Source organism: Gobius niger (assembly GCF_951799975.1).
Source record: "Gobius niger genome assembly, chromosome: 14".
Classification (NCBI taxonomy): domain Eukaryota; kingdom Metazoa; phylum Chordata; class Actinopteri; order Gobiiformes; family Gobiidae; genus Gobius; species Gobius niger.
The window spans coordinates 27,886,646-27,909,940 of NC_136865.1; the positions used below are offsets into that span (position 1 = coordinate 27,886,646).

The window sequence follows — 23,295 nt, forward strand, 5'->3', positions numbered from 1 at the left end:
TCCGTCTTAGCTCTCATCATCGGCCCGGCTCCTGGGGAAATCCCTCTGAACTTACACTACAGTAGCTCTTCATCCGCCCATCTGTCAGCGAGGCTTTGGGAGACTCAAATCAAATCTGTCTCTTCTATCTCAAAAGCTGCTGGACTACAAGCGAGCGCCTCCTGACAAAAGCAGTGCAGTTTAAGAGCGGAGAGAATGAACTGCAGGGGAACACAAACAGAGCCAGTGGGAGTTCAAAACATGTCGGAAAAGTCAAAGGTGATGGAAACAACAATGCAAGCAAGAAAAGCGGAAGGTTGAAAGGAATGCAGATAGAGATGATGCTGCAAGGAGTGAGGAGCCCAGAGCCGCGCTTGGGTATTTGTCCACACAATAGTTATCGCCTCTACATTTATTATCATGTGTTTTATTGTTTTTCTTTGTAATACTTTAACATATTTAGTAAAGAGCCTTTCATTCTGTTTCATGTTTGTTACAAATGATGTGTTATCTAAGGGGATGCACTATTATTATTATTATTTTTATTTATTTTATTTTTTTTTCATTTTTGTTACGGCCCTAGGCCACCAGCTCCTCCATTCTGGCCATACCCCTTTGTGGCGTCATCTTGTGTGCTGAACCTTGTTTGTTTTGTATTTAAATGTGGCTGTGGAAGTCCTCGACAGCCATTGGTGGACTGTCTCTGAGCCTGGTTCCTGAGTGGATAATGGTCCTGGTGCTCCCCTGGCCTGTGATTGGTGCGCCGCCCCAGAGTCAGGCCAACCCTGGGCTCCCACCTGAACGGCCACACCCTTAAAGGACCTGCCAACCTGCCATTCGAGGCTGCTGGGATTGGATGTGAACAGCATGCCACTTTGCTCTGTGTCTTTTTGGAATCTCTTGTAAAGACACTCGTAGTCCTTGTGACTTAAGTTAGAGACTGGTTTTGCTTTTTGTATTTTGTTTGGTTATTCGTTTGAGCTTTGTTTTTGGAACCCTTTTTGAAACCCTTTGTTCAATTCACCTTTGCATTCCTTTTTAAATAAATTATAACTTTAGTTTTACCATTTCACATCTTGGTTTTGTTACTTCCCCTTCCCCTTAGCTGAGCTGGGTCGTAACAATTTTCTTTTTTTGGGCCAATTTGGTCTGAACATATGAACGGTCACCTAATCTTTACAATAACATTTTTAGTTATTGCACTGATTCTCTATAGATTTATTTGAGGAATTGTATTTTCGAGAGCCATTTTCTCAAAATGCACTTCTTTCACATCACGGTGACAATATCTCCACGTAAGGAGCACCTACGGATTTTAAATGTGCCACTCTTGAACTTTTTTCAAATATCTAATTCCTAACCCGATTTCTTAAGTTTTGAATTTAATATTAGTTTGAATTTAATACTTATTTAACCTCTTACCTGCCAGCTTAGGGTTAGGGTTAAGGTTAGGTTAAGGTTATTATGCATATCCAAATCTCAAAGCGTATTGACAGGAGAGCTTACGGCCTATATGCCAGTGTGATGCCTCATTTGAAAGGCAAGACCTTCTAGTTTCTAAAACTATGTGTAAAATCTGTGTGAATGAAACACAACTAACATGACATGAGTCGTTCCTAACCCTAATCATAGCCCTGACCCCTGACCCTAATCCCCTGATCAGGGAGGACGGCAAGTAACAGGTGAAAATGACAGACCTCTACCAAACTGTTAGCAAGCTGTATATGGTAAAAGTACCAACCTGCTCTAAATCAGCCCAAACCCAGTCTAAACCAGTATAAATCTGCACTAAACCAGTCCTTAAATTGGTCTAAACCGGTGTAAACCAGTCTAAACCCAGTCTAAACCTGCACTAAACCAGTTCTAAAACTGGTCTAAACCAATTCAAATCAGTCAAAACCTGCACTAAACCAGTCCAAATCAGTCTAAATCCAGTCTAATCCAGTCCTAATACTGGTCTAAACCGGTCCAAACCAGTCTTAATCAGTCTAAATCCAGTCCAAACCAGTCCTAAATCTGGTCTAAACCGGTCCAAACCGGTCCAAACCAGTCCAAATCAGTCTAAATCCAGTCCAAACCAGTCCTAAATCTGGTCTAAACCGGTCCAAACCAGTCCAAATCCAATCTAAACCAGTACTAGGCGCATTGAGTTGCCTTGTGTACGAAATGTGCGGTATAAATAAAGTTGCCTTGCCTTGCCTACTAAAACTGGTCTAAACCAGTCCAAACCAGTCCTAAAACTGGTCTAAACCAGTCCAAACCAGTCCTAAAACTGGTCTAAACCAGTCCAAACCAGTCTAAATCTGTGTACTGTACCTGTGAACCAGTCAGAACTGGACCTAAACCAATTAAAATCAGTCAAAACCATGTGTAAATCAGTTTAAAACTGCATAAACCAGTTCATGATTCAATGAAAGGCAGGTACGCAAACTGTGCTCTACGGTTGAGGAAACTATTAAAGGGTTTTAAAAAGAAAAAAAGGCAGATTTTTCCGATGCTCACCAACAACTTAAGATATCCAAAATCCCCTGTGAAAAAGTCTTTGCAACAAATATATCACAAAATAAACTATACATTTAAACCAGGCTCGATCCATTATTCAGATTTTGCTGTCAAGATATAGGAAATCTTGAGGATTTTTATCCATAAAATGTCTTATTTTTATGGGAAAACATAAAAAGACACTAAACTTGCAATCATTTTCCCTCATATGTATGCCAGTCATCTACAGCAAAGGTTTCAAATTGATATCTCTACATTTCAGAAGTTTCCCTATTCACCTGAAGCATCTTGCCTTAAGACATGGTGAAGTGCATTTACTTACAGTTAATATAATAAATCACCTAAATATGTCATCCTTTTATCCACACGAACTCCTCGATCGCGTGTCGTTGCTTTAGATTTAGTGGGAAATGTGAGTTATTGCTTCTACAAACCAGGGAGGATGTCGGACACGGGCGTTATGCGGTCAGGAGCGCCGAGGTCTTTGTGTTTTGCAGAAAGCTTTGAGGAAAGGAGTCTATTTGCGCGGCGTCACAGAGGTTATGTGGGAATAGCACCTGTCAATCACACCACAGCTGCTCCTGCTCAGATGAGGCAACAGGAGAGAGGAGGCTTGCACTGGGTCAGGGAGGCACTTTTAATTTCTCAGCTACTATATCCTACATCTGCCATGATCAAATTCATCCTCTCCTACTATATTTAATCTGTCTGACCGGCATTTGTTGGTTTGACATTCTGTATATGTCGGACTCACCTCTTGCAGACGGTGTGTGTTTGTGCAGTCATGGGCTGTGTTGCTTGTGTGCGGAGACACTTGACAGAAGTCCTAGTTCACCCAGCTCATCTTTTGTCATACAATGGTTCCATTTTAAATCCCTGTATGACCTGCGTTTTTTAATGAATGTTTGCTGCAGACGGCCAGAACTGTGTCGTGTACACCTGGCTTTAGTCATCATCCACTTACTTTGTCTTCAGTCAGCAAAAATATCACTTTGAGTAACAGGGCCCGATCTTCCGCCTGGCGCAACAACAACATTGCTCAAGGCAAAGTTGCTATTTTACATGCAAACGACGGTGAGCCAGTGCTTTCGCCAGGAGCCTGGAGGCGTCACTTTGGACAAGAGGGCACAGCCTCGCACTTGTTGAGGACAAACTACAAACTATTCCTCGCACTGTAAGTTAAACCTTGCCTGGCATGCCAAACTACATGCTTTTTCATATATATATTTCTAAGACATACAGTATCCACCTTATTCCGCCCCGCCCACTTCTGCCTCTTTTTCCTTTGTCTCTGCACTTCCGTTGTCCTGACACTTCCGGTCGAGCGTGAAGCCCGTTCATTAGGCGGAAAACAAATAAATATATTCTCCGCTCAAATCTGATGTTTAGGATATTTGTTTTGTGTAAAATGTCCAATATTCCTTTTTTCTTCTGTTGTCCCTTCAGTAATGTACAGTATATTCCAGCATGTGCATCTGTGGCATAGACTGTCAATATAATGGACGTCTTCTCCTCACTCCTCCCCGTTTACTACACTGACCACGCTCGAGGGGGATATCATGGCTGATGTACAGACTCCTCCTCCCCAGCTCTGACTAGGCATGTTCCTAAAAAAGGCATAAAGGCGGGATCTTCACTGTAGACTCAGTCCTTGCCTGAAATGTAGCTCGCGCTGCTCCAATGCTAACAGTCCGATCCTCATTAGTACGAGATTTCTACATTTTTTCTTACGAAAACCAGCCTGGTCTCTTTAATTGTAACTAGCCCAGCGTTATCACAGGACCAGGCTTTAAAGTTGTTTGTCTAAAGTACAATGCTTTCCAATGGGGGACTAGTGGCTTAGCGGCTGTATGGAGGTACTACAGCAATGTCGTCAAAAAGCAGAGCAGCCAGCGGCCATTGGTCTGTGGAAGCGTCACTCACAACAACTGTGGGCCGTGCGCGTCGTGGAAACCCTCATGTGTTCTGGGTCGAGTCGATCCGTGACAAGACGAGTATGGACCGAGGCGTGCGGGATACAAGCGTGTTATTCAGAACCACGGCTTTACTGTGCCAGGTATTTCGAGCCCAAAACATTTTAGTTGGGCCCTATAGCAACAATGTGTTATGACAAACACATTGTTGCTATAGGGCCCTCTTCAGCCTTCCCTTCTGGTGCCATCCGTGCATTAGACCCACACATGGATTTTATGTCACCGTATAAGGCGTTTCCAGATGTGTGTGGTGATTTTCGGAGACTTGGTTTTGCAGAGACAGAGCTCATGGTCTCACTCTCTGTCGGTGTGTCCAATTTAGACCATCCCGTTCACTGTAGGGAGCAGTATATTCCCCCTGGTCCGGGCTTAGCGGGATTCCGGCGGGGCAGAGGAGGGACTGGGCGGAACGACGGGGGATATGAAACCGCACTGAGAGTTGGTACGCTGCTGGTAATTAAATTTGTGCTGAAAGCCCTTATGTTTTATTGAAGCTTAGCCTTAGCTTTGGCTGTTTCACATTTTCTATCTTAAAATGTGTGTTTTTGTGGGAAACAGGTGAAAAGTTATGCAGCACTTTTTAAATAACGATCAAAACCACAGCTGAGAGCTTTCAGCAAGGAACAGGCAATTTGAGCCCTGAAATGATGAGCACAACACAAACCTTTGTGCAGCCAAATAGAGACTGAAAGTCAGCTTGGGGCACCTCAGGGCCATCACTGTGGCTTAGTTCTGAACATTAGGGTTGTGTGATACTCGTAATGACTGAGTCTACACTCCTGGCAGTCGGTCCCAAGGCAGATGTGGCCACAGAAGTACCACCACAGAGTAGGGTGACCACCTCGAAGAGTAGTAAAAGTGGCACAAGTCATGTGACATACCTGTAGATGGACACACATGAGAAACTCAAACTTGAAGCATTTCCCTTGCCATTTCAGCCCAAATTATTTCAAAGTGCATTCATTTCTGTTATTCAACTTAAACTGCACATGTTACTTCACAGTCTTGTTGTTCAGTCTGGCAGCAGAGGGGATGAAGGACCTGCTCCTTCTTACACTGAGGGTGTCTCAGTCTGCCTCTGAAAGAGCTGCTCAGCTCCTCTACAGTCCCGCGCAGTGGGTGGGAGGTGTTGTCCGTGATGGAGGTGAGCTTGGCTAACACCCTCCTGTCCCTCACCTCCTCCACAGAGTCCAGGGGGCAAAATCATCCAAATTAGAACAAATAAAGGCTTGAAATGTAATGAGTCTGTATCATAATATTAGTTTCACAATTTAAGTAAAGTTACAGAAATAAATGAAGGATATTCTAATTTTCCAAGTGTCACCTGTACTTTTTGTATTTTATGCTTAGTTGAAACAACAGTAACGCTTTTCACTGACATTTCCTTTAATTACTCGGAAACTTGGTGGATAATTTGACATTCTATATGTAAATCCAAATGTATTGGAAAACGTATTAGACGTGATGGGGGGACAAAGGTCTAAATATCTGTGCTGTGCAACTAAAACACCCTATATCCCTGAGTGGGAGTGAATGAACAATGTATGAAAATATTAAGTGACTGTGAGCGCCTGAAAAGCACAATATAAGACTAATGCATTATTGTTCTTTATGAGTTGAATGTTAAGTTCTTGTATAAATTAGAGTAGAAGCGTTTATTGTTATTTCACAAATGCCACAAAATTGTGGAGGCAGTTTGACTTTAGTGCATAATCAGGCCACTAATAATGTCACATCTTTAATAAATGTGACTTATGGTGAAACTTACTTAACATTTAAACGCTACTGTATATTAACAAGCTGACCAAACTGCAATGGCATCATCCATTATTTTCCATGAACATTTAAGTCCAAGACGTGCCTTCCCATCCATAATGCATGTGGCTAACATTTACATAATGTAGCATAGCGCTGTACATTAGGCAGAGGAACCCTGCTCTTTACAAAAGTTAATGAAAACCACGCTAATGTTTTAATTTAGTTCCCCCGTTCCCCAATCGCTCGCCCACATCACTGTATGAATACAAATGTGGCCGGTGGCATTTTGGTGCTGTCTTTGTGCTTTGAACTCGGACCTTCCCAACATGGCCGCCCTGCCAGGGTCAGTGTTGGGGGTCGTTGGTTTGGTTTGAGCAGAAACAGATAATGTTGTCTGAGATTGATAAACTGTGTGAAAGGCCATGGAAACCCAATTAACCTGTACGTCAACCACATATGAACCCGTTCACTGCGTCTGTGGGTCCGAGCAAAGAAGGGTTTTTATTTTCTGTACAAACAATGAAAGCGAGAGTGCTTTAATGGTTGTGGTCCAGTTTCTCATTTCTGTAATTTCATCTTCACAGGGATGAGTTCATACCCAACTTTTAGGAAGAAGAAAATGCCCAGCGCACAAACATACAAGTAAACATACTCTACAAACTATATTCCACTAATCGAAACAAAAAAAAACAATATGGTGTACTCGGTCAGGGGTTCCCAAACTTTTTTTGTCTGGGACCCCACAAATTGACAAGTAAACCACTTCTTCATGAATAGTTGTGTACAATGCCTGAATACATCTACAATTAGTTGATTCATATCAGTAGAAGAAAGTGGATTGTTGATTGTTGAATTTCCTGCAGTCCTAACAATCGAAAGCAGCACAATTAGCAATTACCTTTTGATTACTAAGTGCGTATAACTTTCTGAAGGGTCTACTAATTTGATTATAATTTGTTTTGCTTACATTAAAGCATATTGTTGGAGCTGTTCTCCAGTAGGGAAGTAAAAGTAACAATGATTTCTTTTCATTTTGATCAGAAATATGCTCAATATTGTAAGTGTGTTTCCACACTGATTCAGTTTCAAGTATTTGAATTATTGTGTATTCAGACCAGAAAAGTCCTTTGCTCCGCTTGTTTGTTCCGGATCCGAAGCTGACTTTTTGTTTCCGTTTGGTGCAGTTCTTATTCAGACTGTACTTTTTGCAAGTGAACTATATTTTGTAAACACATACACGTGTGTGACGATCGATGCTCCCATTGGACAGCAAGGACCACAACAAATGTAATAAAAATTAATATTTGACACTTACTATGATAATAAAAGAAATGTAAGAGACTAAACCACTGACCTTTAACCTCAGCTTCACCGGAGCAGCGGAAGAAGAGGTGTTTTGTGCGGATGAAGGGTCGTCTGCTGAGCTTGTTGTTGAGTTTGTTTCTATTATGTCCACGAGACAAACTTTCATTTAAGTTTGGCAAAGTTTTTCCACTGAGACAGCTCGCATTTTTGTTTGTCTTTTCTAGCAGTTGGGTTTGTGCCCAAATATCCAGGAGGCTCAGTGTCTCCTCATTGTTCCAGGTCTGTCCACGGCTCATTGTTTGTAGCATCCATCCAGTATTATTATATATGATAATATATTATTATTATTATTATTATTATTATTATATATGAATAAAGATCTTCTTCTTCTATTGGCGTTAGCAACAGCAAAGGGCTAATTTTTCCCATGGCGCCTTGCTGTGGTGCTTGTTAAGCCGAAAAAGGGATCCTGGAGTTGTTTCGGATCAACAGTGGTTTATATTCACACCTGAAGTGAACCGCACCAGAGTCCGTTTGGAAGCGGACCGAGACCACCTGAAAAACTGAGTCTCGGTCCGGTTCTTTGATCCGCACCAGGATTTGTTTGTTGTATTCACACCAGCATAAAAAGTCCGGACCAGCTTTCGAAACGAACCCTGGTCCGTTTAAAGTGGACCAAACAGTGCAAGTCTGAAAACATCACAAATCAATGCCACCCCTTTTCCCAATACCTTTGCACAGTATAATCCACTTCACAGACGGCAGACTCGCTTTGGTTGCAGTCGCTGGTGCCTCAACAAAATGAAAAAAAAATAAAAAAATCGTATTAAAAGTTTCCATTTTGAGTCACAGTAAACAATTTGTGACCCTTGTTGTTGATTGCTTTTAATCAGAGCGGCTCTTGATCGGACGCCCCGCGGTGTTTGGGAAATGTGTCGAAGATTTGTGAACGCTGTCATCACGGTCCTCTCCTCATCTGCGGAGAGACGCTCTAATTCAGACGCTTGTTCTGGATCACATCTGAAAGTTTGAGAAAAGTTTGAAGTAATTTGACTAGTTAATTTTAGCCGCAGGGCAGAGACGGCCTCGTGCATTGTCTCTGGCGAAGAGACACGTTGGTTTGAGATCAAGGAGCTGCACTCACAGACAGACACACTTTATAAATATATGTAAATTTGAAGAAAAAAAAGTGTCTATCCACTTTTATGAAATAATAAACTTGTCATGTTAAATTCTTTATATAAAGTCTGGCTTTTGTGTTGCTGATGTTGATGACAAGAAAGTACTGCCAATCTACAGTGGTTTGCACAAGTATGTGCCCCTTTAACTTTTCGACATTTTACCACGCTTTGGACCATAAACATAAATATATGTAATTGAAATTTTAGGTGAAAGACACACACTTAAGGACACACAATCATGAAATGAAACTAATGCAACTCATTTAACTTCAGAAGTTGCTTGATGATTTCTGAATGATCACATGTTGACCCAATGACTAAACAGAGTCTACCTGTGTGTAATCTAATGTCAGCTCAAATCCAGCTGCTCTGTGATGGTCTCATGGGTCTGTTAAGAGACTATTGTGGAGCAGAAGCAACATGAAGTCGAAGAACACACCAGACAGGTCCGGGATAAAGTTATTGTGAAGTATAAAGCTGGGTTAGGTTATGAAAACATCTCTCAAAGTACAGTTAAAAACACCATCCAGGAATGGAAAGAGTTTGGCATCACTGCAAACCTTCCAAGACCCGGCCGTCCTCCTAAACTTACTGACCGAACAAGGACAGCACTGACCACAGCTGTTACTAAGAAGCCTATGGTGACCCTGGATGAACTGCAGAGAGACACAGCTCAGGTGGGGGAAACTGTCCACAGAACAACTATGAGTCCTACACTGCACAATTCTGGCCTTTATGACAGAGTGGCTAGAACAAGCCATTTTTGAAAGAAAATCATAAGAAGTCCTGTTTGCCAGAAGCCACATGGAGGCTTCTGGCAAACAGCAAAGGGGACTTCTTATGGTTTTCTTTTACAAAGGCCACTCATAGTTGTTCTGTGGACAGTTTCCCTCACCTGACCTGTAGCTCTCTGCAGTTCATCCAGGGTCATCATAGGCTTCTTGGTAAGAGGTCTAACCCAGCTTTATACTTCTCAATAACTTTATCCTGGACCTGTCTGGTGTGTTCTTGGACTTCATGATACTTCTGCTCCACAATAGTCTCTTAACATTATTTATATATAAAAAAAAAACATATATAAATTTCATTTCACTTCATGATTGTGTGTCACTTAGTGTGTGTCTTTCACATACAATTTCAAGATATTTATGTTTATGGTCCATAGTAAGTCAAAATGTCTAAAAGTTAAAGGGGTGGCCATACTTATGCATACCACTATACTAGCACTTCACTAAGGTGGAGGTCGTTTTTTCCTCCATCCTCTCATCCGTTGTGTTTCTGCTTCTTCCAGAGCCCTACAGTCCGGCCGTGTGGGTGATGATGTTCGTCATGTGTCTGTCTGTCGTCGCGGTGACCGTCTTCATCTTCGAGTTCTTCAGCCCCGTGGGATACAACCGCAGCCTGCAGAGCGCCAAGAGTAAGAGCCCACACATGCCACAATCTAACGCTGCTGTTTCTACTGATTGTCCTTCTATGGTCGTCCCTCTCTGAGAGTGCCCGGCCTCGTCTGATTAGTACCAGGATGGGAGATCATGAGGGAGTGATGGGCCTGGCCAGCTGTTCACTCCTGCTTTTTGTTTCTGTTCAAAAGCAGGATCATCTGGAACTTTGCTGACAATCAAATCTCAAAAAATGTCATCGATCCAATTACAGACCACACATATTTTCTTAAATGTACTTAACAAGAATGTATTTTTGTCCTGTTCCAAACATTGATTGAAACAGCCGTTGCACATGTGTGTTGATTTCGCCTACATTTATAATCTGTTGCTAATGACTAATGAGAATATTTTCTCCAGTTCAGCTTTACCCAAATCCTGTAGGCCAGTGTAACGCCTCATTTGAAAGCTAAGATCTACAAAACTCATCTAAATTGATCTTTTTCCTCACATCATCAGATTTTTTTTCCCATCATTTTTTTTGGGGGTATTCAACTCATTTTTGTAATTGTTTTGTTTGGTTTTTTTTTTCACTTTTTGTCATTTTTTTGGTGACATTTTTTGGCAATTTTTTGTGACATTTTTGGCACTTTTTCGTCGATTTTTGTCATTTTTTGGTCACATTTTTGTACATTTTTTGTGACATTTTTGTTTTCTCACTTTTTTGTCACATTTTCATCAGTTCTGTCGCAATTTTCACACCTTTTTTTCCAGAAGCTTTTGGATTGGGGTAAAGCCAAATTGGAGAAAATGTGCTCAGTTCAGGTGGGAGTTAAGGGGTTAAAGGTGCATTATGCAACTTTTTATGTGAAAAAGTTGATTATTGTGTGGCGCCTTTACTTTCAATCACAATGGTCTCTGGAACGCTCCAAGATCAATTGTATGGAAGGTTTTCACTTCTGACGGAGCCTCCCACCAGAAAACCTACAAAACAACTGATCCTGGAGCGATGTAGAGACCACCGTGATCGAAAGTAAAAGCGCCATGCTGACCACTCATACAGTTGCTGGGTCACTACAAGGTCAAATACACACAAATATCAACTTTGTTTTCCACGTAAGAAGTCGCATAATGCACCTTTAAGTTATTGAGGTCTCCGCTCTTCAGGCCGATGCTTTAAAAAATCACCAACTTCCTGGTTTCAAAATACGCTGCATGCTGCTTGTGCCATATTTGGCTCTTCTCTGATTGGTTAATACACTTGTCAATCACGCCCATCAGGAATTCGAAGAAATCCCCCTGGAGATGCCTCCAGTTACTATTCCTTGATAGCACATCTTCCTGTGTAGTTTGCTCCCCCTGAGTGTTTCCTGAGAGCTGAAGTAAGAATTGTGAGATCAATAAAGTCCTGTCTTATCGTATCTGATCCCAGATACACGTCTCTGTAGGGAATGGGAGGCGGAGGTTGGCGGTCAGAGGCAGCCTTTCCTGCTTTTTGTTTGTGATCAAAGGGCGACGGTGGCACAGATGGTAGAGCGGGTCGTCTCGTGATTGGAAGGTGCATGCTGTCCGTTGTGCCCTTGGGCAAGACACTGCACCCACCTCGCCTCCAGTGTGTGTGTGTACATTGGAGAGAGTGAATGGGTGACTGGTTCCATCTGGGACTCTGCTAACAACCAATAACAAGGACGAATGCTTTTCCATGTGATCAACTAGGGTGGGAAATTAATTTTCATAAGCTGAAACCTGTATTGATTTGGAGCCGCACCAACAATAACTCGAACTTATTCTGCTCAACTTCATCCTATTGTACATTACACTTAATTGTGTATTTTGAATAGCTAATACCTACTGTTATTTAGTAGGAGTGTTATTCTCAAAAATATATCGGGAATGTATCGCCAAGGTCCATAAACAAAAGCTCCTGAATAAAATATTCTGATTGGGAAATCTGATTTTTTTCGATCAATGAATAATAATAAGTTTCTACGACACTGTAGTCATTATTTATTCACTCCACACTTGGTGGTGGTAAGCTGCTATTGTAGCCACAGCTGCCCTGGGATAGACTGTCCTATTCCCACGTGGCTACAATGTGTTGTTTGTATCCCGATCTCTCATTATGTCAGTGCCCTCTGCTGGACACCTGTGGAATTCTTTCCTTTTGTTTTTATTTAACCAGCCCCCTTGTGGATGGAGTGGTCATTTGTTTGTTTTTTGACATACTCAGGAATTTATAGCCCGGTTTTACCAGACCCTCGTACAAGAGTCTAGACTTTCTCAATTGAGCTCCGTTATCAGGTGGGAGGGGTCAACTCCTTTGAAACGATTGGATCTGATTTTCGCTAGTGTTTGGTCATGACGTATGTAATGCGACCCAGTGAGTGAAGCAGCTCTATCATAACTCTTGGGGGTATCCTTTCACATTCCAAGGCTTCAATATTATTTTCTGGATATTTGGGAGCCGAGCCAGGACGGATTGAAGAGCTTCCATTTCTTTCGTATTCGCCGCCGTTGCCAAACTACAAGCAGCAAATCGGCGCAAATGCTTGACGTCACTTACAATACCCGCCTTCCCCGCTCGCTGAATGGTAGGTAGAAAGTCAACTGATGTAACGCAGCCCAGACGCAGCTCAGACGTACATGTCGGGAAATGATAATTGACCGGAGTTTACGGATGGCTAAGGCCAGGCTAAGGAATTTATGCTCTACAAGTCCCAGGCCGGATTGAATCATCTCACGGACTGGAAGTGGCCCGCGGGCCGGGGTTTGCCCAGGTCTGACTTAGAGGGTGAGGGGCAATGACAAATCTTGTCATGTTTGTGCCAGTGTTGAACTCTGTCTTTTATTCATCTCAGAGGAAATGATAAATGGACTCAACTTATATAGCGCTTTTCTACCTTTAACAGGCCCAAAGGAACCAGTCACCCATTCACTCTGTCATTCATACACCAGTGTACTCACACTGGAGGCGAGTAAGGTTAAGTTCCTTGCCCAAGAGCAAAACAACAGCGTGCACGAATTCCACGATTGCCCTTCAAGTCAACGATGATGCTTCATCTTTCCGAGAGACGCTCATAACTTCTGCGGAATAACAGCTTAGCCACGTCGCGCAACCAGACACTTCGTGGAGCGCTTTGAATGACTTTTTTCTGTGAAAAGCGACAAGCAAAATACATTCCCTCCCACTATTAGCCCTCATTGTTTTATTATGTACTGCTCTGTGGGATATGACCGCAGTCTGAAGAGCGCGACGAGTATGACTCTACAGTAATAGTAATACTTCAACTGTGAAGTCTGGGAGGCGCTTTGCCAAATGGGAATGAGTACGAGGGAGGTTGATAATAGTCAGACTGCGAAAGCTTGAGTCAGAGGCTGCAGCTCTGGTGGAGACTGCAGCGCTCCGTGTTTCTCAGTCACGGTCACAGCACTTCAGAGGCAGTTGTTTTTTAGCGAAAAGTCTGAGATTGGAACGGAGTCCGGCCCTGACCCCGCCGAGCCACCGCGCCCCGCCTGAGTGCGACGACGAGCCGCTTTGCAGAACAGACCGAGCAGCCATCACGTCACGACCGCCGGTATGTGAAGCAAACGACTCCGACTCTCTGTTCGTCGACGCACCTGTTTGTGGGAGGGATACATTCCACAACAAGCGAACAATTCATCCTCAAAGTTCATGGGAAAAACATCGTCGATCCCAGTGGGACGTTGTGACTCTGCGGCAGCCTCCATAGACGCCAATCAACCCCGCTCCGGCTCTCATCTCTCCCCATTACCGCCGCCATTCACTCTCCGCACGAGCAGACAGGAGGAGGCTGATTTCAAACTCAAATTATGACTAGACTTCTGAGGGGTTTTTGGGTTTATTTTTCCCATCCTCTCCCGCGAACCAAGTTTATTTTTGCTTAATTGAGAAAACAGTGCCAGTGTGAAAGCAGTCATGTCTCCACAGCCTCCGTCAGCCTGCGGAGGATACCTAATAATGACTGGGGGATAATGTTTATTTTGGGCTAATGTACATAGAAATAAGTTACGTAATGATTGAAAACTTGTTTCTGGTTTTAGTGGCAAAAAAAAACTAACTCCATGTCCTCTGTCACGACATCAGTCTCCTTTGTTTTCCTCTAAAGAACCTATCTCACTGGAGAGCCGGCCGTGACTGGCTGTCTCCTCCCGCGGGCATACAGAGGGCCTATCTCCCCGGCCAAGAGACTAGTTTGGGTCTAGATGGAGACTCGAGTTGCTGCTGGTCACAGAAATTTCTCTGAGATGTCCCCCGGGAGCTAAGGCCGGTCTGCAGGTAGTCTAAAACTAACAGGCTTGATTTCTCTGAGAGGTAGGGCTTTAGCTCAAATATAAAATCTGTTTGTAAAGCAAAGGTCGCTCAGAAAGTTGCTGGGTTTGTCACTGGAGCAGTCTGAAACGCTGCGCATGTGAGGGGGACATGGACTGACGGACACGATTTTGCGATTTACTCATTTTCCACATCGTCTGTTTTTAAATACAGGTTGTGTACAACAAATAGTATTTGCAACACAAGTGCCTGAGGCTGCATGGAGCCTTGAAAAAGTCTCTGCTAAACCTGAAACCTGTTAGTGTTCACCGAGACTACCTGCCTTATCTCCAGGGGATGTCTTTGAGACATCTCAGACTCTATGACCAGCAGCAACTCCAGTCTCCAAATAGTCTCCAGGCCGGTGAGATACCTGTAGACCCTTGTATCTCCCGTTTTGCAGACAGCATTCCTCTACACCAGGGGCGTCAAACTCATTTTGGGTCCCAGGCCGCATATAATAGAGACAATTTTTCCATTAAATGAATAATAATAAGCTGTGATTTGGTCAAAGCTCAAACTTGACTGTAGCTTCATTAATAACAACGGCTTGCACTTGTATTGCACTTTACAAGGCTGTGTCACAAGCTCCTCAAAGTGCTACATAGTAGTCATTATTCATTTACTCCACACTCGATGGTGGTAAGCTGTTATTGAAGCCACAGCCGTCCTGGGGCAGACTGTCCATTTAACACGTGGCTATATCATGTGTTGTTCTGAGCTCTTATTATATCAGTGCCCTCTGCTGGACACGTGTGGAACTCTTTCCCTTTTTTTTGCCCCCTAGTGGCTAGAATGAGCATTCAGGTTATTCTTTAAAAGTTCATAACTCCGCACAGGAATGGGCTGGAGACTTACTTTTTCTTAATACTTACTCAGCTGCTCTACACAAAAGTTCACTGTCCTTCCACTGTACATGTCCATCAGGTACAGTGTCTCCTCCTGTGTAAATGAATGTGAATTTGAGTTTGATGAGAAAAGTAATAATAGTATAATCTACACTGCGTTCCAAATTATTATGCAAATGACATTTTTCTAAGATTTTCTAAATTGTCAACTCAAATGAGAGTCAGCATATTTTTTAAGTCTTTACCTGGTAGAGATTCATTTAAATGTGGTGGAAAAATTTTCCTAGTGATAACAGTATTTTTTTCAAAAATAAATATAGTAAAAACCTCAAAATCCACTGTTCCAAGTTATTATGCAACTCATCGTTTCAATACATTTTAAAGCTTGTAGTTAACTGAAAATGGTCATTTGTTGTATTTGTAGCATTAGGAGGTCATATTTACTGAAATCAAAAGCTATTTCAATCAAAAAAATATAAACAGGTCAAGTTATATTTTAACATAGGAGCCCTTGTGTGATAGCAGCTTTAAAATGCTTAAATCCATTAAAATTGTACGTTTTTGGACAGTTTTTGCTTGGATTTGTTTGCATGATGTCAGAATAACCTCCCAGAGCTGCCGTTTGGATGAAAACTGCCTCCCACCCTCATAGAAGTTTTTTTTGTTGAGGCTCCAAATGTTCTCAACAGGGTTGAGGTCAGGGGAGGAGGGGGTCCACATCATGAGTTTCTCTCCTTTTATGCCCATAGCAGCCAGTGATGCAGAGGTATTCTTTGCAGTATGACATGGTGCGTTGTCATGCATGAAGAGGATCTTGTTCGGGAAAGCACGGCTCTTCATTATGTAGCATAGAAGACAGTGGTCAGTCAGAAACTCCACATATTTCTCAAAGGTCATTTTCACACCTTCAGGGAGCCTAAAAGGGCCTAAAGGGGCCGACCAGCTCTCTCACCATGATTCTGGCCCAAAACATGACTCCGCCACCTCCTTACTGACGTCACAGCCTTGTTGGGACATTGTGGTCATTCACCAACCATTCACTACTCCATTGAGTTGACCATCCAGGACTACACGGCGCTCATCAGTGAACAAGACTGTTTGAAAATGAGTCCTCATGTATTTCTGAGCCACTGCAGCCGTTTCTGTTCATCAGCATTCAATTAACAGTTTAGGGGAGGCCCGGATAGAAGGTTTATGCACAACTGCAGCCTCTGGAGGGTCCTACACCTTGATGTTCGGGAGACTCCAGAGGCACCAGCAGCTTCAAATACCTGTCTGCTGCTTTGTGGCATCTGTTCTCCTAATCTGATGTGTTTGTCTGGCAGAAATCGTCCATATTGTGCCTTTATCGGCACAAAACGGAGTGTGCTCTGAATCATCCACACATCTCTTATCAGTACGATGATTACACTTAATCTTTCATGAAATATCGAAGGTTTTCATACCTAGACCAAGGCATTCAACTATTTCACACTTTTCATTAGCAGAAAGTCCCTTTTTCTTTGCCATATTGCTTAAAAATGATGATCTGCATAATAAAGTGGAACACCCTTTTTCAGTAGTTTTTCCCTTAACTGGGCTTAACCCGACAACTAATTATCCCAGGTCTCTGAGATTAATGTCAGTGATTCATAGAGCCCCAAGACACGATACCATCCATGAGTTTCATTATTATTGTTTTTTTTTTTACCTTTTTGACACAAAAATCCAATTTGCATAATAATTTGGAACGCAGTGTATCAATGTTGATGACAACATGGTCAAACCATCATTTTCATTTGGGTGAAGGGCCTAACTTTGTAGCCGGCGAGTCACCACAGGATTTTTGTCCTAATATTGAGCCTGATTTGCTTCTTCCAAGTTCGTAGAGGCATGGCCTGAAAATAATTTGTCGTGGTGCTTCTCGTGTGCCGTGTCAGTGTGAACGACTATTTGCCTCAAAAACCTCAAAGTGTAACTAATATTTCTGAGTCTCACTTACGATTTGAGTGAAGCCACTGTGGCAACAGCGATCACAAACTCACCACGGCAGCGCTTCTGTCCGCTGAAGAGTGTTGGATGAGAGGAGAGCGGCCCGTCACAGGATCGCTCCAGCATCCAGCTCTGATTTCACCTGTGCACGTTTATCCCAGTCCCTGTCGCTGATACGATTCATGAAAGCACAGGCGGCTGATGTGTCCAATATCTGTCACATTTGATCACGTGATTCAGTCTCGCATTTAAGTCACTCCTTTTTGCCCTGGATTTCTTGTTGTTTTTGACTCACAGGTCTGTTTTGGGCCTTGTGAAGGACGACCGGAAGACCCGAGGCGTGTGACATTGGTTGGAACTGTCCTCAGTTCTAAATGGGTTAGCACATGTGGTCGCCCACAGCTCCTGCGGCACTGGGTGGAGGACGGGTCAAATGAAGACGACACATTTACCTTCTTCTGACATTTGTCTCACCTCGCTGTTTCACAAACTCCATTTTGTCCAATTGAGAGCATCTTCTACGGTGGCCTGGATGTCTTTACATTTCTTGCGAAGAATAAATCAAGCCTTTGCCTCACCTTATAAGACATCAAAAGAGTATATAAACACTGTGCAATCTGATAAATCCTATAAACTGCCTGAAATATAGCAGTCGTTTTAAAAGTGTGATTGTCCATCTCGCTATTAACGCCAGACTCTCATTATAATAAGCTATGACAGCTGTCTGGACCCACTATTTAAAAGTCTAATTTCATTTCTGGGAGCATCAACAACTCAACCAAAACATAGCAAGCTGACAATTATTCACTACTCGCAAATATATTGGCGGAGTGAAATCGACCGACAAGCAAACTCCTAATTATCCGAATCAATTTTAATAAATGTAATATTCTTGTTGTGAAATATCCTGCCAAGTAATTTTGCCTGCCACTTTTCGAGGCCACTGAAAAGTCATGAACTGCAGAAATTGTCTTGGGGTTTGGCCATTGTCTCTCAGCGCCCAATTTAAAGGCTATTTTGTTTTCTCTCCGCAGAGTCCGGCGGGTCAAAGTTCACCATCGGGAAGTCTGTGTGGCTGCTGTGGGCGCTGGTCTTCAACAACTCAGTCCCTGTGGAGAACCCGCGAGGAACCACCAGCAAAATCATGGTACACAAGCAGCAGTTGAAGTATTGGTGTGGGCAATTTAACAGAATGGATTTACAGGTGCTATAACAACGGCTCATTTACACCGAGTACGTTTTGTCCACGGTCCGTTTTATGTACGTCAAATCACGCATTCTAGTTTACACCGTGTCCGTCTTTCTTTAATCCGTCATGTAATAATGCAGCCTTTTAATCACATATACATCAGTAATGCCAGGTTCATTTAACATGCAGTGTAGGAGCTTATATACATTTCCTAGATTATAGGTTTTTAGGCAATGGTTAGTGTTAACGGGTTTACCTGCCCCTCAAGAAACATCACATGGAGCCTCCGTTAGTCTGTGTGCATCCTCTCTTCCTCCTCACTCATCCTCCGCTCAGGTCCTCTTTCCTCCTTGGTCTTCTGCTTGACTGTTGTCCTCTGTCCTCCTCTCCTTGTCTCTGTTCTCCTCCGATCATCCCCATCCTCATATCCAACGTTTGAAGCAAACGTGCCCTCGGTCCCCGGACTTTCCTCGGACTTTCCCTGGACTTTCCCTGGGCTTTCCCCGGACTTTCCTCGGACTTTCCCCCGGACTTTCCCCGGACTTTCCCCGGACTTTCAGATCGTAGCGAGTGTGTGTGAGAGAAAAAGAAAGGCGGGCCGCGTGGTGGGCCTCGGCGCAGTCACGGTGGAGAGACCCGGCTTTAGCTTTAGCTTATTTCGTCTGAATATCATCTGAAGAGACGAGACGCGGGTCACAGGCTAAACTGTTTCCAGGAAATCAGTGTTAATTTTGTCGACTAAAATATTTAGTCTTAATTTTAGTCAAAGTGATATTTTTGTCGACTAAAATTGGACTAAAACTAAATTATAAGTTTTTCATGAGACTAAAACTATGACTAAAATGTCCAGATATTTTAGTCGACTAAAATAAGACTAAATAAAAATGAAAAGGAGAGACTAAAATCATCCATCGTCTGAAAGAGCCTCAGATCATGTAAATTCACTGCCAAAGGATCAGCTCTGAGCTTTATTCATGTTGGAGCAGCTCCATGAAGCAGAAGAACAAGATTAAATATGATTATAATCAGTATTATCAATGCAAAGTCGACTAAATTCTTCTTAAATTTAGTCGACTAAATTTTGTTGCAATTCTAGTCGACTAAAACTAGACTAAAATTGAAGATATTCTGTTGGCTAAAACAAGAAGATCGAATGACATTTTCGTCAAAAGGCTAAGACTAAAACTAAATGAAAATATGTTGTCAAAATTAACACTGCAGGAAATGTTGTTATGTTGTTCTGAAGTGGTGTTACGCTGTTTATCGTCCCACCGAAACACGGAGAAGCAGTTCCGCCTTGACGTCACTGTTAAAACTAGGCTATTATCCAGTGTTTTGTGGAGCACATGGCTCATTATGCATTGTGCACAAACTGCACAGTAGAAAAAAGCTATTGATGACGCTACAATCTATTCCTAAGGCAGACGTACGTAAAAAGGACTGTGGACGTAGCATATCCGGTGTAAATGAGGCGTTAGTGTTAGCAGCAGGTATGAGCGTCGACTTACCACATAGCGCAGTAGAGCCGAGGAAATGGCTGGAACGGGTTATAATGTGTTCATGAGTCAGATACAGAGTGATTGGGTTAGTGCTCATGAGTCTACAGCCAATATCCTTCTCAGCAGCACGCACAACGCGCTGCAGTCGATATCCGTCCCGGGCTGCGGTGCCAGCGCCACACTAAACGACGACAAAAACAGCATCATCGAGAAAAAAGACGATTATCAAGGACGCCCTGCTTGTCCATCCGAAGCGTGGAAAGTGCCTCCTGCGCGGTTTGTTTGTGCGAGCGCATCTGATCCGCTGAACTACAAACGCTGCGTGATGGAACTGTTGCATTTGTCACAGTAAAATTGTTAATAATCCTTGTAAGGAGCTTTTGGTGATAATGCCACTGATAAGAGTTCACTTCCACAGCAGCAGAAGTTTTGAAACCTCTCTGTGTCCAGGCGCTGGTTCTGTGTAGAAGAGTCTCATCAGAGGAGCAGATTGCATGAGCTCAAGGCATTTATTTATTTGTTTGTGTATTTGGTCGGGACAGTGCATGTTAATGAACACACATGGGATTCATACATGTAAACAACAGGATTTTAGCCTTGGGCGAGTTTCCATCACAATCTCATTCATGTTTTAGCGGTGAGCAAACGCGCGTTATTTGATGCCGCTGGGATTTTAGATTCTGCTCCCGTCGCATTTATATATTTTATTTTTTTAATTACTTGATAGGGACAGTGCATATTAATGAACAGCTGCACATGTGGACTGTAAATATGGCAGAGATGCTAGTTTCCATCTGTAGTCCCGAGGCAAGCGACACAATTTACAAAATGTAACAACAAATGCAATAACGATTAAAAGTGCTCGCGGGCCTGGTTTTCCTTAAGCCACTGTTTGAAGTGTTCTTTAAAAGTGACCAGAGTTGGAGTCTCTCTGACTATTAAAGGAAGACTATTCCAGTACTTGCACTGAAAAAAGTACCATGTTGATTTAACACAATTTAATTGTGGACATTGGTTCCACACGTGTAGTTTGTGTAGATGCTACATGATGCAAATTGTGTTGCATCAACATGAAGTAATTCTGAAGAATTGACACTATAGATTTATGTCCAGTATGCAGAACTAAAATGTGTTAAAACTACTCAATTTCAGATGGTTAAATCATGTTACCCTTACATAATTCTAATCATGTTGTTCTTACTTGATAATAATCATGTTGTTCTTACTTGATATTAATCATGTTGTTCTTACTTGATAATAATCATGTTGTTCTTACTTGATATTAATCATGTTGTTCTTACTTGATATTAATCATGTGACTTTTACATGATTCTAATCATGTGACTTTAACAAGATACCTCAAATCTATCACACATCCTGTATTCTCATTAACCTTAACTGAAGTAAAATACAATTTACAATAAATGAAGGATGACAATGCAAATGAAATGCATACACAATGAGAAACAATTTCAATACTTTTTTCACCTTTATTTGATATAAATGTGAAAGAAACATAGTGCCAACAATTGAGCATAAAACTGCACTTATGTACACTGTAAAATCAGTGTCAGTGAACACACAAAAACATGTTTGCTGTGGGAAGTTGAACAGGAAGCTCTGAAAGTTCCTTGCTGTAGTGACATTTCCATCCCTCAGTTGAAGTTAGATTGAAAACGCTTTTGTCTTACCATATGCTATATTGTCCCATTATTCCCCCTTTTGCTATTTTTACTTCTCTATTCAAAATATAGGAGCCAACAGCAAAAGTCCAGCCAGACTGCATAAACCAGGTTCAGTGAGCCCTGCTGAACACTATGGGGAAACCACACAGACTTAGTTCATTGCTCTAATACAGTCTGTGTTTGGAGTCAGGCTGAAGCTAAGCCCCACCCCCTCAGTCCATAAAACACAACTCCCACAAATGCATCAAAAGATACAAATAATTGCCAATATAAAACAATGTATAACCTATTACTACCTTTTTGTAGATAAACATTCTGACCATATCCATGAGTGCTTTAGGAATTTAGATTCAAACATTTTTTTTTTAATAGATGTACCATAGATTTCTCCCTCATCTCCTCACTGTCAAAAACAAGTCAGTCAAGACTTAGTCAAATGATTGTTTTCAGTAAACAATAATTCAATGCACAATTAGTCCCACATGGACAAAGCTCAGACCTGTTTCTTTGAGTGAATTTAAATCATATGAAGTCCACATAATTTTAGTCCCTTTTACTTTTTAGTTTTTGAGTCATTTTTGGTCTTATTTTCAGCAGAATTTTACTGACAAATAAAATAGAATTTTAGAAGACAAAATTAACGCTGAAGCATTGGCCAAAGTTTAAATGCTATACAATGTTGACAACACAATACTGAACCACAACTAATATCTCTCCAGGAGCCCAAAAAGACAAATGTTCATTTACGTTTTCAGGGCGCAAGTTTTTCTGGACAGCAGGGTTGGCTCCAACTCCATGACGAGTTTATTCTCACTTCAAGGGCCACATTGTCCGGGTCATGGAGGACGACCTCACCTCAACACATCAGAATAGTCCAACTTTGGATCTTGCCTGGTGGATCCTCACAGCGGTGGCCTATTCTGAGCTTCATGTCCATGTTCTAGTGGGAATAAAAATAATAATAATTAAAATAAAACATGTTAATTTACAATGTTAGAAATTCATAATATATCTTGCATAAACATTGGACAATAATCCGTCTTGGGCCATTTTAATCGGTCATTACTTAATCTCTCGTTGATGTGAGTGTGCATCATGTTGGAACCATCAACCATAAAAGACGGTTTAGTTTACATATGAAATGCAAAGTGAAACTGCGTGCTGTTCCACAGTGATGTAGCTTTAGAGCAGTGCTGCTCTAAGTTTGTGACATAAAATAATTTTCTGCTAAAATGTCCACAGAACAAAGGAACACGAGTGGGTTTTGAGGTAGCCTTATAACTACGCAATAAAACAGCACAACAGATCACTGAAATCCACTGACTCCACTAAGTACTTACAGGCATTTTAGCAGCTTGGTCTTCGAGCTTTATTCCATGCAGGCTGGAGAGCTTCCTGGACAAGTTCAGAAGATTTGGAATCCAATAGTCCCGTTGTGACAGGACTCTTGTTGTACACTTGAACTCTGCATTTATCTGCAAATATACAATATCACACATTTCAACAGCTGAAATTACAATAAGAAGAATAAAAAAGCCTCCAAACATTTACCTGAAATGCACTGCACATGTATCCCATCGCTGAGCGCCTCAGTGGCCGAGCTGCTTCACAGAGAGCAGGTGAGAAGAGGCTGCAGCCCTTCCTCGTTCTCTATAATGAAGATATTTCACAGCCATGAAGGGAATACAGAACACAG

At 42.1% G+C, this 23,295-nt stretch overlaps 1 protein-coding gene across 3 annotated transcripts in view; it reads left to right on the plus strand.

Annotated features, from left to right (window-relative positions):
* The window catches only part of grin2da (glutamate receptor, ionotropic, N-methyl D-aspartate 2D, a), a 492,433-nt gene that overhangs the window by 394,890 nt on the left and 74,248 nt on the right, over positions 1–23,295 (plus strand). For all 3 annotated transcript variants that reach the window (XM_079570853.1, XM_079570852.1, XM_079570854.1), the window contains 2 exons: positions 9,990–10,115; positions 18,261–18,373. In XM_079570853.1, the coding sequence (XP_079426979.1) occupies positions 9,990–10,115; positions 18,261–18,373 (239 nt within the window). The remainder of the gene's footprint in view (positions 1–9,989; positions 10,116–18,260; positions 18,374–23,295) is intronic.